At 45.5% G+C, this 13,641-nt stretch overlaps 1 protein-coding gene across 1 annotated transcript in view; it reads left to right on the forward strand.

Moving 5' to 3' along the window:
- Positions 1–9,992, forward strand: part of pcloa (piccolo presynaptic cytomatrix protein a) — a 30,437-nt gene extending 20,445 nt beyond the window's left edge. The window contains exons 9-26 of the mRNA XM_068755233.1: positions 255–337; positions 500–575; positions 1,294–1,419; positions 2,437–2,545; positions 2,815–2,879; positions 3,066–3,250; positions 3,423–3,473; positions 3,638–3,768; positions 4,672–4,698; positions 5,656–5,749; positions 5,838–5,909; positions 6,026–6,272; positions 7,947–8,135; positions 8,637–8,778; positions 8,885–8,946; positions 9,154–9,288; positions 9,549–9,694; positions 9,849–9,992. Of these exons, the coding sequence (XP_068611334.1) occupies positions 255–337; positions 500–575; positions 1,294–1,419; positions 2,437–2,545; positions 2,815–2,879; positions 3,066–3,250; positions 3,423–3,473; positions 3,638–3,768; positions 4,672–4,698; positions 5,656–5,749; positions 5,838–5,909; positions 6,026–6,272; positions 7,947–8,135; positions 8,637–8,778; positions 8,885–8,946; positions 9,154–9,288; positions 9,549–9,694; positions 9,849–9,992 (2,084 nt within the window). The remainder of the gene's footprint in view (positions 1–254; positions 338–499; positions 576–1,293; positions 1,420–2,436; positions 2,546–2,814; positions 2,880–3,065; positions 3,251–3,422; positions 3,474–3,637; positions 3,769–4,671; positions 4,699–5,655; positions 5,750–5,837; positions 5,910–6,025; positions 6,273–7,946; positions 8,136–8,636; positions 8,779–8,884; positions 8,947–9,153; positions 9,289–9,548; positions 9,695–9,848) is intronic.
- The last annotated feature ends 3,649 nt before the right edge of the window (positions 9,993–13,641 follow it).

Raw genomic sequence — 13,641 nt, forward strand, 5'->3', positions numbered from 1 at the left:
TGTTTCACAATTAATTGAAAATGAAATGTTGGGGACATTAACCATGCACATGATTATTTTTAAATACCTGTGAAAAACACTTTGTCCAATCCCTTTTTTCCAAATCCCTAATTTACATTGACGTTTCATGAATTCAATTCTGAAACTGGCATGCAATCCCTAATATATGAATAAACGTATTAAATTTAGTAGGATGAAAAAAAGTCCAGGGGCTCATGCCGGTTCTTAAGTATGGCTTGCTTTTGTCCCTGAAGCCTACCATCTTCGCCGAGAAGAAACCGACTGGTTTGACAAACCTAGAGATGGACGGCTAGAGAACGGACAGGAGAAGAGACAGGTGAGGCCCGCGCCAGCGAAATCAAACTAGAAGCGCGATGCTTGCAACCGCATTCCAAAGTGCTGCACATAAATGTCCATGATGTTAATAATTCATATACAATGATTTTCAATGTCCTACCCTGTACATGCATAACATCTCACCCTTGTTTATGGGCCACAGGGAAAAGGCCCATATTACCCCTTCCCTCACCTCAGGGTTAAACTGCAGAGGGATCTCAAAGACCGCAGCGTCTCAGGTGAAGTACTGTCGTTTAGCACGTTGCACCCCACAACAGCAGCAGCATGCTAACGGGGGGACATTATGCATTCAAAGAGGCATGCGTCGCCAGCTAATGTGTTACTGACTGTGATGCATGCATCGGATTTAATTGACCCCATTGCTTACCGATGGCATCAAATTTGCAGCGCTGACATTCACTGCCAATTTATCGAATGTGACCTATCATAATAGATTCCAAACCATTTAGAAAGGCAATAAAATGTATGTCTGGATTTGGATTATAGCATCTCTTTGGGTTTACAGAGCATGTCAGCCATGCGTCATGCATTTTATTTACTCGATATTCGTGCCAGATCTCAAGAAAACCGGCAAGTCACTTCCACTGCCGTCACATTCCCTCACAGCGTTCCTCGGCGCTCCAAGCAGGCAGACATTTCATTTCCTGGCTTCCCCTTTTTTTTTGATTTGGCACTTCTTCACACTTCATCCGTCATTGCCATGCTCAAAATGGCGTATCCCTCATGCAGGATTATATTATGCAATTAACAAACAGACCACAAAGGAAGCATTATGTTTGTAAGGGCTCTGTGCTGAACTGAGTCATTTTGCCTGAGTCATTGCATTCATCTTTCCATAACCATGCTGATGAGTGAACGCTGCAAGGGGAAGTACTAATAAGACTAGAGGCGAGTTGGCGATGCTGATGATGATTTTTTTTTTTTTGTCTTAAACAGGGAACGGTCTGGGGATCCGTGTCGTTGGAGGCAAAGAGGTCCCCGGCTGTAACGGAGATATTGGAGCCTACGTTGCCAAAGTCCTTCCCGGCGGAGCTGCAGAACAAACAGGAAAGATTCTTGAAGGTAATGAACAAGTCATATCCGGAGCACAAAGTTAAACTTGTTTTTTTTTTATTGTGAAATAAAAATATACAGTTTGAGGTGTATTTTGCCATTAGAAAATAAACCATGATAAGACCCGTATCTGCCTTGTAGGAGCAAGGCGTCTCACCCTCTTCTGTGAATTTTCAGCAGGCGCGGGGGGCTTAGCATCGCAGAAGGGAGGGAGAATCAGAGTGTACCAACGCGTGTTTGTTTGTCTGATCATGCAAAATTTCCATGTGCAAATGCATGCACAAGAGTGAATAATTTCACGGATGATGTCATGTGAAAAGCTACAGAAGCCTCCCTGTCGTTCACACATGCAGCCCGAGAGTGTCGTCGCAAGCAGAGGACCCTTCTGAGGAGCTGTTTTAATCTGTGTGAGTCCTGCCGCTGGAGGCGGGGATGTGTTTTGGAGGATGCAGTGTGTTTGCTGTGTGAATATGAGCCTTCTCTGCTGCGTTTAATAAAAGCCCAGCAGTCTGTATAATCTTGGAGGCATTTGTCATCGCTAGATTGGATTATGCATTCTACCCATGCCTTTAATCCATCATGCCTGACATGTTCTCCTGTCAATTCCGCTTTTACAACCGGAACAACATGAGGTCATTCCCATGTCCTTCTTAAACCCAGTTCTGTGGCTGAGCGCTCTACAAGCAGCTTAAACACACGCTCTGTGCTGCTGTTCTGGCTGTCGTTGCCATTTGTCTCTCCAGTTCTGTCTTTACAGCTTGGTGTCGTTTGAGCATAAGAATCAAAAGCGTGTTTTCTTTCAGAAGATCACTCCCACCGAATTTAATCAAAGGGAAGGCTTTTTAGACCCAAAACTGTTGCTCTGCTGAGGTTCATATGAATTTAATTCCGGCATGAATCAGATTTTGGTTTGCTTTCAGATTTGAGGTGAAATGTCAGTGCTGTTTTTATGAAAGTGTGTTTTGTGTTCTTTTGATTGTTTTCTTGTATGCCTTTTTTTTGTGTGTGTGGCAAATCTGTGTATAGGAATGCAAGTCCTGGAGTGGACCGGTGTTCTCCTGACAGGGAAAACTTACGAAGAGGTGCAGGCGCTCGTTGGACAGCCGTGTAATGATGCAGAAGTGTGTGTCAGACTGTGAGTATAATCCTGCGTTCTTTATTAATGCATATCTTTATCCACATTTAGCTGTTTTATCTTTCTTTCTACATTTTCAGCATCTTCACATAAAAAATGTCCGCCTTTACGTTTACATTTTTCCCGGGGCAGTAAATGGAAGCTAATTTCTTTCTTCAGTGAATTAAAAGTAGCGATGCTTCGATAGCCCTATTTTGTTTATCTCTTCCCTCTACTTGACTTTTCATTATGAGACTTTCCTGACGCATTATTTTCCCTCTGCTGCACAGTGATCTGAACATGCTGGTCGAGTCGGAAGGGCCAGACCGGCTGGACTTTCCAGAGCACAGCAAAGGTGAGTTACAGTATTTCTCCTATACTGCTTTTCTTTTCTCCCCAACACCATCCCTGACACCATCCCTGCCTTCTCAGATTTTCCAAATGAACTTTAAATCCTTGGTCTTTATGTGCATGTGATTAGGATTGGACTGAAACACCCTCTTCTCTGTACGTGTTGCGTCCTGACGCTCGTGTCTTCCAGGAGAGCGGCCTCCACGGTCTCCAGGCGTCGACCCCAAACAGTTGGCGGCCGAGCTGCAAAAGGTCTCCCAGCAGCAGGCGCCCACCTCCACCTCTTCTCCCTGCCTGCCAGCCACCACCTCGGCGACCTCCAGCCCCGGGCAGCCAGGATCACCCTCCGTCAGCAAGAAGCGCCACAGCAGCAAGGCGAGTCCACACGGAGTAGCTCGCCATGTTCATCTGAGAGTTCTAAAATGAATATTTAAACCAGAATCAATTTCTAGCGTTGAACTTGTCACCCACCACTAAACACTCTGGATCCACCCCCCCAGCTTTTTTGGCAGCACTGTCTGAGGATATTCAATGTTTTTCCTTGTAGACTGCAGAGGGAATGAAGATCCAGTCGCACCCCGTCTCTGGCGAGATACAGGTCTGTGACATAAAAGAATCAGCTTTGCTTAAAGGGTGATATTTTAGATGTAAGACTGCATCATTTGTAATAAAAGTGAGTGACTAACTGATTTCTTCCTCATCTCTTTTTCCGCCCCGTGAAGCATTTGAATGCGTCGTAATCCAACGTGCTTCTTTTCTCAGCTTCAAATCCACTACGATAAGCAGCTGGGCAACTTGATCGTCCACGTCCTGCAGGCCAGGAACCTCGCGCCCCGGGACAACAGCGGCTACTCTGACCCGTTTGTTAAAGTTTATCTGCTGCCAGGGAGAGGGTGAGTTTGGAGTACGGGAACTACAAGCGAAACATCAAAACAGTCGGTTACAGGAAGCTCGATGCAGGCTGAACGATAGAAAACTTGAAGACTGGTGCTCATGTCATAGCTTTCTGTCTTTTCAATCCGCTTTTGCATGAGGACTCTGACTGCAGCTGAGTCGATATTCCTCGGCTACAAAGCCGCCCCCTTTGTCAAACCTATTTTCCATTCATTTTCAAATTGATCGACTTTTGTCTCACCGTGACATCTTTCGACGTGCAAGCGCGCGAACTTTCGTTCGTATTAATTCCACAGCACCTACAGCCTTGCACGTCGGTTCTGTTAGACGTTTAGTGATGCCCTTCCAGTCAGCCCAACGGGTACTCATCAGCCCCCACGTTGCCGCCGAATGGCAGAATCAGAATGAAAATGATGCTGCTCTTCCCGCTGTCGTTCCCTCGGTTGAAGGGGGGGAATTCTACCGTAGCCGTGAGTGCAGACAAAATCAATAGCTCTCATATTCACATATGATCCACACTCCGCCGTACGTCCGGGACGCTCCTCCTTGCTGTGATTGCGCTGTAATGTAATTGACTCCTCCACCTTCTCCGCCATACTAAATCTCCCCAGAGATTGTGTGTTGGTGTTTTTTTTTTCCCCTCCTCAGATAAAAGCAATAACGTATGACTGTGGCTCAATCGGAAGGTTTTAGAACACACTCCACATGATCTCAGCCCCTCCCCCCCCCCCCCCCCCAAATGCACACCTGATTAAAAAATAAATAAAACACATACTGAACCTAAACGCAGCAATCTCCCCTTCACACATTCAGACTCTCTCTCTATGACCCCCGACCCTCCCTCTGACTATTGTTTCTGTATGTTGTTCTTTATATTTAATGCATGCTGGACCCCCCCTCAGTCAGGTCATGGTTGTCCAGAACGCCAGGTATGTGACTTGCCCACTTTGGTTCTGTTTTGATTTAAATTTGGTTGTCAGTTTGGCGACGGTAACAAGAAGCCCATGTGTCCTTGAACCAATCGACGGCTTGATATACTTAAAGTCATACTCAAGTTCCACTAACCCCCTCAGAATATACCCCCCCCCCCCCGTCCTCCTTTTCTCATGATGTTCCACTCACATTTTAATCCCTTTGTGTTTGACTTATCGGAGTTGAATCCTAAAATATGAACCCCTTCCCTAATAAACCACATATAAACCTGTGCCGTCCCCTCCAACTAACCCTTGGTCGATGGTCTGTTTCTTGTTCGTGAACGTTGATCAGTCTGTCCCTGTTTTGTGATTAAAATCCCGCAGTAACGTCCTGACATCTAACTGTTCCCCCCCCCCCCCCCCCCCCGCCACATTCTGCACACACTCCCGTTGTGTTGCTCCGCAGTCCTTTGTTTTATTTCAGCCCTTGTCCCAACCGCACTAAGTCTTCCAGACTTACTGATATTCTTCAAACCCAGATTTAACTGCTCTGCAAAAAACATCCATCTTATTAAAACACGTGGAATATTTCAGTTAAAGTTAAATTCTGCTCGCTTTTTATTTTTTTGTTCTTTTTTTTTTTTTTTTTTTACATTTTAAATGAAAACAAATTTGCAAAATACGTTAATTTTTTCTCCTGGCAAACATTTGAACTTTTTAAGGACATCATACCGTCTGGAGACTAAACAACTTGATGGGTTTCGAAATGGACTTTTTTTGCAGCTCCCCTTGCATCATCACCTCCTGTCCATCGAACCGATCGCTGTGCATCACCTTCATTCCCTCCTTTCCAGCGTTGCGCTCTTTCCTACTCCATCCTGTATGTGCCCAGTTCGTTGTGGCGCTCTTCTCATCTGCGGAGCTTTCGTGGATGGATGACTGACTTGATCTCCCCGTGATGTGTTTCCTCAGTGCTGAGAACAAGAGGAGGTCCAAACACGCCGGCAAGAGTCTCAACCCTGAGTGGAATCAGACTGTCATCTATAAGAACATCCTCCTGGAGCAAGTATGTTGTCAAACACACGCGCCTCGCGGGAATGGCGGTGCAAGTTCAATGCCACACAGCTAAAAGGTCTACCTCTGTGTGCATCAAGTTGAGGAAGAAGACCCTGGAAGTGAGCGTTTGGGACTATGACAAAGGCTCCTCGAATGACTTCCTTGGCGAGGTAAACGTCTTTGAGCGTATGGGGTTTCTTTACCAGTGATACTTTTTAAAGTACTTATCCATTAATCAATCTGCTCTGTTTGCCCCCCCCCCCCCACCCACCCACCCACCCTCCAGGTACTGATAGACCTTTCCAACACAGCCCAGCTGGACAACATTCCACAATGGCTCCCTCTAAAGGAGCAGTGCGAAGGAGATCACCACCGGCGCTGCCACTCGGGCCAGGGCCGACACGGCTCCTCTAAGCCCTCCTCGCAGCACTCCTCCCCTAAAACCACCGGCTCCTCGCATGACAATCAGCATTCCCCCAAGTCATCTGTCATCAAGAGCCGAAGTCACGGAATCTTTCCCGATCCGGCTAAGGGTAGGAGCCAGTGAAAGTCCTCCACCTGCATGTCTTCATCCCCGTCACCCAACAAGCTTCTGGACCCCGCGGCCGCCACTTCTCCCGCTTCTCTTCTTTATTCTTTTCCTTCCTATCTTCTTGCCGGTTTCCCCATTCTCTCGCTCTCTTTTCCTCACGCCACCACCTTTCTATTCTTCCACGCATTTTTTCCACACCAACCCGCAGCAGGAGCTTCATGCTTTTTCCGCTTCCTCGTGGTCTATTCCCCCCCCGGTTGCCACCCAGGCCGAGCTTTCCCCTTGTCTTCTAACACAGAGGCCGACATGGCCGTGGAAGGCTTTGAACCTATCCTTCAAATTTGAGGATGCTTTAAGATTGTAGCCGTTGCCTTTGTTGGCTAAATAAGATTACTTTGACCACAAGAGGTACATAAAAAGTATCAGCCACAAAGTGTGATCAATTAAAAAGATAGCTGTTTGAGTAATTTGGTGAATCTGGTTGTTTTAGACACGCAGGTGGCCACTATCGAGAAATCTCACAGTAGTCCTGTCACATCGAAGCCTTCCCCGTCCGAGGGCCAGAGCCAAAGCCGCAGCCACGGACACGGCCACTCTCGCTCGCATGGCGCTTCACGCTCCAGCAAAAGCGCTGCACGGCAACGCCATCAGGACGGCGGCACGGGGAGCGGCGGAGGCGCTGCTATAGCGACAGGCGATGCCGCCCAGCAGTCGCAGCCACCCCTCCAGCCAAGTAAAGCAAGACGCAGATAAAGCCGACGCAGCATGGCCTGCTCGCACTCATCCGGTCCACCTTCTCTTGACCCCCGCCCCCCCCCCGCCTTGCTTTCCTTTCCTTTTCTACTCTTGGTCTCCCTCCCCCTTTGAGCCCTCTGGCCCCCTCTCCTCCGTTATATTCAGCGTGTTAAAGCCTCTCACCGCTTCTCTTCTGTGTGTAACTCTCACAAGTGTGCCGAGTGTCTCGCCCGTGCTCGACCACACACACACACTCACTGACTTTGGCTTTCCTACGTTGGACCATTTATTCAATTAAGTGGCGGCTTATTCAAAGCAATGCAAAACCAGTTCAGTTATTTCAAACTGCGGAAACAAATTATAATTGCTATTTATTTTTTTGTATTAAATAGGTTGAGGTTGGATTTTTTTCTGCTTTGAGAAGTCATTTAAATATATGAAATTAACTTTCGAGGAGTGTGACGGAATAGAATAAAGTAGAACCACCACAGAGCACAGCCACGCCTTCCGTCTCCTATGAATTAACACTTTAATATTTTGGATCGATTGATCCGAGCAGTAAAACAGAAGAAAGTTGCAACCCTGCCCCCTCCCCGCCCCCCGCCCGTCCCTAAAATATCATCGCCACCACTGAGAAGGCTGTGCATGCAGTCCACTAACCCCATGTACTACCAGACCCACAATGCACCACAGTAGAAGCTGCACAGCCCCGCCTGTCGCTGACATGCAGGAGGCGAGAATGTGCACTACACACTGTGGCTGCATGTGATTGACAATCAAGCTGGTTTCCCACGGTGAAGATGAACCGCTCTGAATCTTCATGTCACTCCTCCCTCCTTCCATCCTAAACTGCCCCCCCCCCCTCCCCACCATGCCCTGTGTTTCCTGGCATTGACCTCCTTGACATCCAACCTGCGCCTGCGAAAATAAACATGCCCAGGCCAAAGAGGCCGCCTCTCACTGAGGCGCCACAGGCACAGCGTGGTGGGCGTGCTCACCATTCAGAGGGCCCAGTCTGATTGGCTGCCTGCCCTGCCATCGATCGTGGCGGCCACAGGGAGCAAAGCAGACGGCAGACACCTGAGCCTCAGGAAAGCCATGTCAGAAGAGAGGCCGCAGAGCATCGGAGGTGAGCGTTCACCCGAGAGTCTCCTCTCTGTGTCCCGACTGAAGCACAGATGGAGCGAGGAGAGAAAGAGAGAGTGAGAGAAAGAGAAAGGGAGGATGCCATGCTACTAACGCACACCTGCAGAAAGAGGGAGGGAAGAGAGAGGAAGGACAGAGAGGACGTTTGCACAAAGGTTCCCACATCTCCAGAGATTCATGTGGGCAAGACGCACTTTCTTAATGGCCACCAGCATGATTCGCTAATACCAGGAAATGACTCTGATGCCCGTCCTCGGTGCTTGTTTGTGTGCTCTTCATCACAACCCAGACGTAAATGATTGGAACATGCTCCCCTTTTGATTGTGACGTGAATCATTTTAAGCATAAATTTGATTAAGGCGGGCTTTAGGTGCTTTCCCTATATGTTGGCCAACGCTTCTCGGCTGCAGCTGGAGGTTTTTCAGAGGTGCGTTGTTTCTTCCCGTCGCTCCGTCGTGATGGACGTGGTTCTATCTCCGCACAGCTCGGTCCGGCTCCAGGTCCGGCGACGCCCCCGTCACGGCCGCCTCGCTGGACAGCGGCCTGAGCGGCAGCGCCTACAGCCTGCTGGACGAAGAGGGAGAGACAAACGAGGTGGACAGCGCCATCTTCCAGGTGCCACGATTGTAAGTGGATTTGCTTTTGTGAATATCTGATACTAAACTCTGCACTACCAAGTCGAAAGGTGCATCGCATTTGTTGTTCTGATTCTATTCCCTTTGCTTTCTTTAGTGGAAAGATCCCTAACGGCACGGACGCGATGAAATCATCGATGGGACACGGTGACACTGAAGGTCAAACACGCATTGCAGTGCTGACATGGCAATATTCACATCCCATGATGTGCAGTGGAAATATAAATGAATTCATGCCACATCACGTTGCAAAATGTTCTCTGGCTGATCCGTAAGGAGAACTCTGGTTTTCCTTTCCCTTGACGCTGTCAGCGTTTAGGGGACTGTGGTGTCGAGTGATTCAATGCGTTTCCTTTGTGTCTTCAGGTAAGTCCCAGGTAATGGGGGAGATAAAGATCGCGCTGAAAAAGGAAGTTAAGACGGAGGGTGAGCAGCTGGTCCTCGAGATTCTTCAATGCCGTAACATCACCTACAAGTTCAAGAGTTCGGATCACCTGCCTGGTAATGAAAACTGCAGCGCACAGTGTGGAGGCAGCAAATGCACTTTCAGACTTATGCTGACGCAGCTAAATCAGGGAAGGATTTAAGATCCTACTTTTTTTTAAATGTTTGCATGCTGAGTCGCTGACGGCCCACATAGACACCTGATGCAAAGCCGCAGCTGTTTCCATGGCGTCGGTTTCCGGCCGATATTCCCCTGGACACGAGCGCCGCCCGGGTTGATTTTTATTCTAACGTCAGATCGATGCGTGTCTCTGCAGATCTCTACGTGAAACTCTATGTTGTGAACATCGCAACCCAGAAAAGAATCATCAAGAAGAAGACCAGAGTGTGTCGTCATGACAGAGAGCCATCTTTTAACGAAACCTTCCGCTTCTGCATGAACCCCGCCGGACATTCCTTACAGGTACCCCCCCCCCCCCCCCCCTCTCCCCGTTCACACACAGGGTCATAGGTCAATGTTTTACCAAGACTTAGATGAGAAGATGAAATGTACTTGTGAGGATTAAACCAGGCGATAGGAGTCAGCTGAGCATAGCATGTCTCTGTTTTCGTACCAGCTGTTCTTGGTGTCCAACGGGGGGAAATTCATGAAGAAGACCCTGATCGGGGAGGCCTACGTCTGGTTGGACAAAGTCGACCTGCGGAAGCGCGTGGTGAGCTGGCACAAGCTGCTCGCCAGCTCCGCCCAGATCCACTCATAGGAGGCGACTCGTCGGTCAACTACAGCTGGAGAGGGCACAAAGAGGCTTCTGGGATGCCAAGGTTCAACATCTGGAACACTGATCCACTCTGGACGGGTTGGGGTGCAGGAACGGGAATATGTCTCCCCGTTTTTTTTGGAAGATGTTTTCCACTCGTAAGGGCCGTTCCGATGAGGATCTCTGTCACGCAGGAAGTTTGCAGGATATATTTCTGTGTTTACATGGAATAAACACAAGTTTACAGGAAGCAGAGTGTGCAGTGCTGTAGCCAGGGCAGAGGAGGTCGAGCGCAAAATCAACCAGGTATTACATGCATTGATTCACACTCACAAACACACACACACACACACCATGCACACAAACCATTTAAAAACTTGACTCTACAGGGAATGGACACACTTTAGATGTTTTATCCATGACTAATTTTTTCCTTATTATGTTATTGCAAATGTTTGGTTGAAATGATTTGCAAATCATTTTGGAAAGAAACAGCAAAGATTCCACGATGGAGACTTTGTGTGTGTTTTTTAATTTTATTTTTGGATTATGATATTTAAATAGAATTATATTATTTGTCTTAAATTATTTCACTACTTAAGAGTCTCTCCGAGAGTAGGAAGCATAGTATATTTTATAACACACAACCTAGCACTCCAGCTCAGTTAGACTTCATTCACTTTGGACCCCATCTTTTCTCACCAAGATTATAAATGAGTGAGTTTAAAGGATCTATATTGATATATATATCAAATTGGACACTATATATTGTGCGCATGAATCCCGCACAGAAAAACCACCTCTGAGATAATCTTTGTACATAGCAAAGTGTCATTAGCTGGAAATTAATTGTAACATATAAATATATATTATAGATATCTTTATCACAGACAATCGAGTCTTGATGATTGTGACATAGAGTTTTTATTTTCCCATGAACCCCTTTAGATTGTGACACAGTTCATTTAAAGAGATGCAAGTGTTTTAATTTCTCCAGTTTTATTTCGCCAGTCCTGCTTTCGTTTGTGTTTTTTTTATTTTATTTTTATTTGTATTTTTGCACTTTTTCCCGCTTGGAATGTAAAAACCTGCTGAAAATGAGACGGCTAGAGATTTACTTTTTTTTTTTTTACTAAGGGAGGCGATAAAGAGGTGGAGCGAAGACAGCGTCAGGAGATATTGTAGTGAACGGAAGATGAATTTGTTGCGAAGGTGTAAAAAAACAAATCACCATTAAAGTTTCACGATTCATGTCAGCCTGTGCTTTTGTGCGAAGGCCAAGAGGCAGTGGAACAACTGTCCACTGAACGTGTGAGGGATTTCTATGCAACATCTTTATCAAGGCGGCAAAGGAAGTTTAACTTGCCAGAAACGTGACACTTTGTTGGGAGCGGAAGCGTCAGCATCCATCTTTCTTTTGCGCTGCTCTGTTTTCATGTCCTAAGCGGTTATTGCTTTAATCTTTGTGTTCTTTATTTCATATTGCTAAATGAATCTTTATTTAATGCCCGTAAGACTGATTCATATGTTGTATTATATTTGTTTCAAGTACATATCAGTTGTACATACATTTCCTTTCGTTTTTATACACAATGTAGTACTTGTTTACAAGGCCTGAAACTCAGAGAAACAACTTTTTCGCCCCTTGTGCACGAACACACTCACATGCAGAAATGTACATGCACAGATCCCGAATTTCATCCATCCAATATTTTTTATGCACTTGTTTTCTTTGCCAGTATATGTACGACAAATGACCAAAAGAAAAACATTGTAACTAATGGATGTTATACCTAAAATGATCAATTTCAGGTCAGTTTGTGTTGTGTGTATGTTTGTATTTTATTTTACTTTAGTTGCCTTATCTTTATACCCATGTGTTTGTTGTCTGTGTAGCATCTCCATGCATGTCACTGGCTGCAACGCCGATCTCTTCTTTTTAGTGTCATCTGTCTAAAAAGATCAACTTTTAAATCTCAACACACAAAGAAATAATCGCACATGCTCACGCGCACACACTCACGGATGTCATCTCTCGATTTCCCCACCTTGTAAATACATAGCTTTTTTTATACTGGGGTTTGGGAAGCAATAGGTCTTTTAGCAGACAAAAAGAAGACATGGTGTGTGGTCATAGAAGTACAGCGAAGTCATTTGACCCAATGTACAGCGGATAGACTGAGACATGGCATTACGTCTGTTGATTGTGCCCCAGCCCTTTACACCAAACACTCAAGGTTTACCAGAGTCTAACTTCACACAAGTCTATCTGAACAACTCGAGCAGTTGCAGGACAATTTAAATGTGCTCACACTGGATGTTGCATGTCTTGTTGGTGGTTCATACTATTTTTGTGTCCAGATATTAAAGTTTAAAAAGAAAAAGAAAAATAGTGGTAGAGAAAGTACAAAATGTTATAGATTGGGAGGGAAAGTATGACAAAAGCCTATTAAGATATTGCTGACTGCAAAGATTATGCTTGTAAAACCTGTCTGGTTTTTTAACTTGCAAGAAAAGAGAAAAAAAATCTACTGTCATGGTTTTGTGATTGTATACAGGAGATATTGATAAATTATGCAAATTGTGCTGTAAAAAATGGCTGTTGCCCCATGTCTAAATATTAAATATCAGTACAAAATGAGTCTTGTTGTGTTGACTTCTAGAATTACGTTTCTGCCTCCTTGCTGTTTCTTTGTTTGCAGGATAACATAAAAACTGCTGAGTCCACATAAAGATGGAGATTCCCGGAATGTTTATATATATATTCTTTAATTTACGCATGAACTGTCTGATATTGATATTTGGTAGAAGAAGCAATGACATTCTTCACGCAACCACAAGGTGGAGCCACAGACTAAGAGGAGTGCTGGCCTCCCCTCTCCTGCTGAGAGGGGGTCTGACTTATGAGTGAATATGTGATTTCTAAATGTGACGGATTTTCTGCCTTTGTCTCCTTGCTGCAACAAACAGCGAATTCTCCACTCCTTCACGCATCTTTCTGCTCTGACCATTCAAAAAGTACTTGAATGTGTCGTCTCTGTTACAACTGTTTCTTTCCTTGAGCTGGGTTGTCATATATTTTCTCTCTTGCTGTACAAATCAAAGATTTGTTGCTCTGGCCAGTCAAAGAAACAATCCACCAGAGAACATAGCCACCTCCTTGGTGTGTGTACATTTCAAGTGGTCTCATAAATCATTAAAGAGACTGAATTATTCTTTATTTATTTTTTTATCAATTGGTTAAAAACTGGCATTTGCATTTGAAGTGTGTGATAAATGCACTACACTTGAATTGGTGGCAAGTTATATTTATAAGAGGATGGATGGATAAATATTTGCTGAAACAGAAGCTAATCAGTCTGAGAAGAAACAAACTGCTGATTGCTCTTCTGTTTTCTTTTCAGATCTATAAATCACACACAGGGAGAGAGAGAGAGAGAGAGAGAGAGTGTGGAATGCTGCAATCACTCATTTGCCGTTTCCCTCTTCACCCTCAACCGATTTGGATAATTGAAAATTGTGTTGAAAAAGAAGTGACTGCATTTTTCTATTTCTGCCTGCAGGGGGCGTAAGAAGCCCACGTCGCAGCAGTACTCTTTTCCAAGTCTGACTCCATGTACATTCTTCAGAAACAAAAGGTCAGAGGTCACAA

This window comes from Brachionichthys hirsutus, chromosome 22, assembly GCF_040956055.1.
Source record: "Brachionichthys hirsutus isolate HB-005 chromosome 22, CSIRO-AGI_Bhir_v1, whole genome shotgun sequence".
In the NCBI taxonomy this organism is placed as follows: Eukaryota; Metazoa; Chordata; class Actinopteri; order Lophiiformes; family Brachionichthyidae; genus Brachionichthys; species Brachionichthys hirsutus.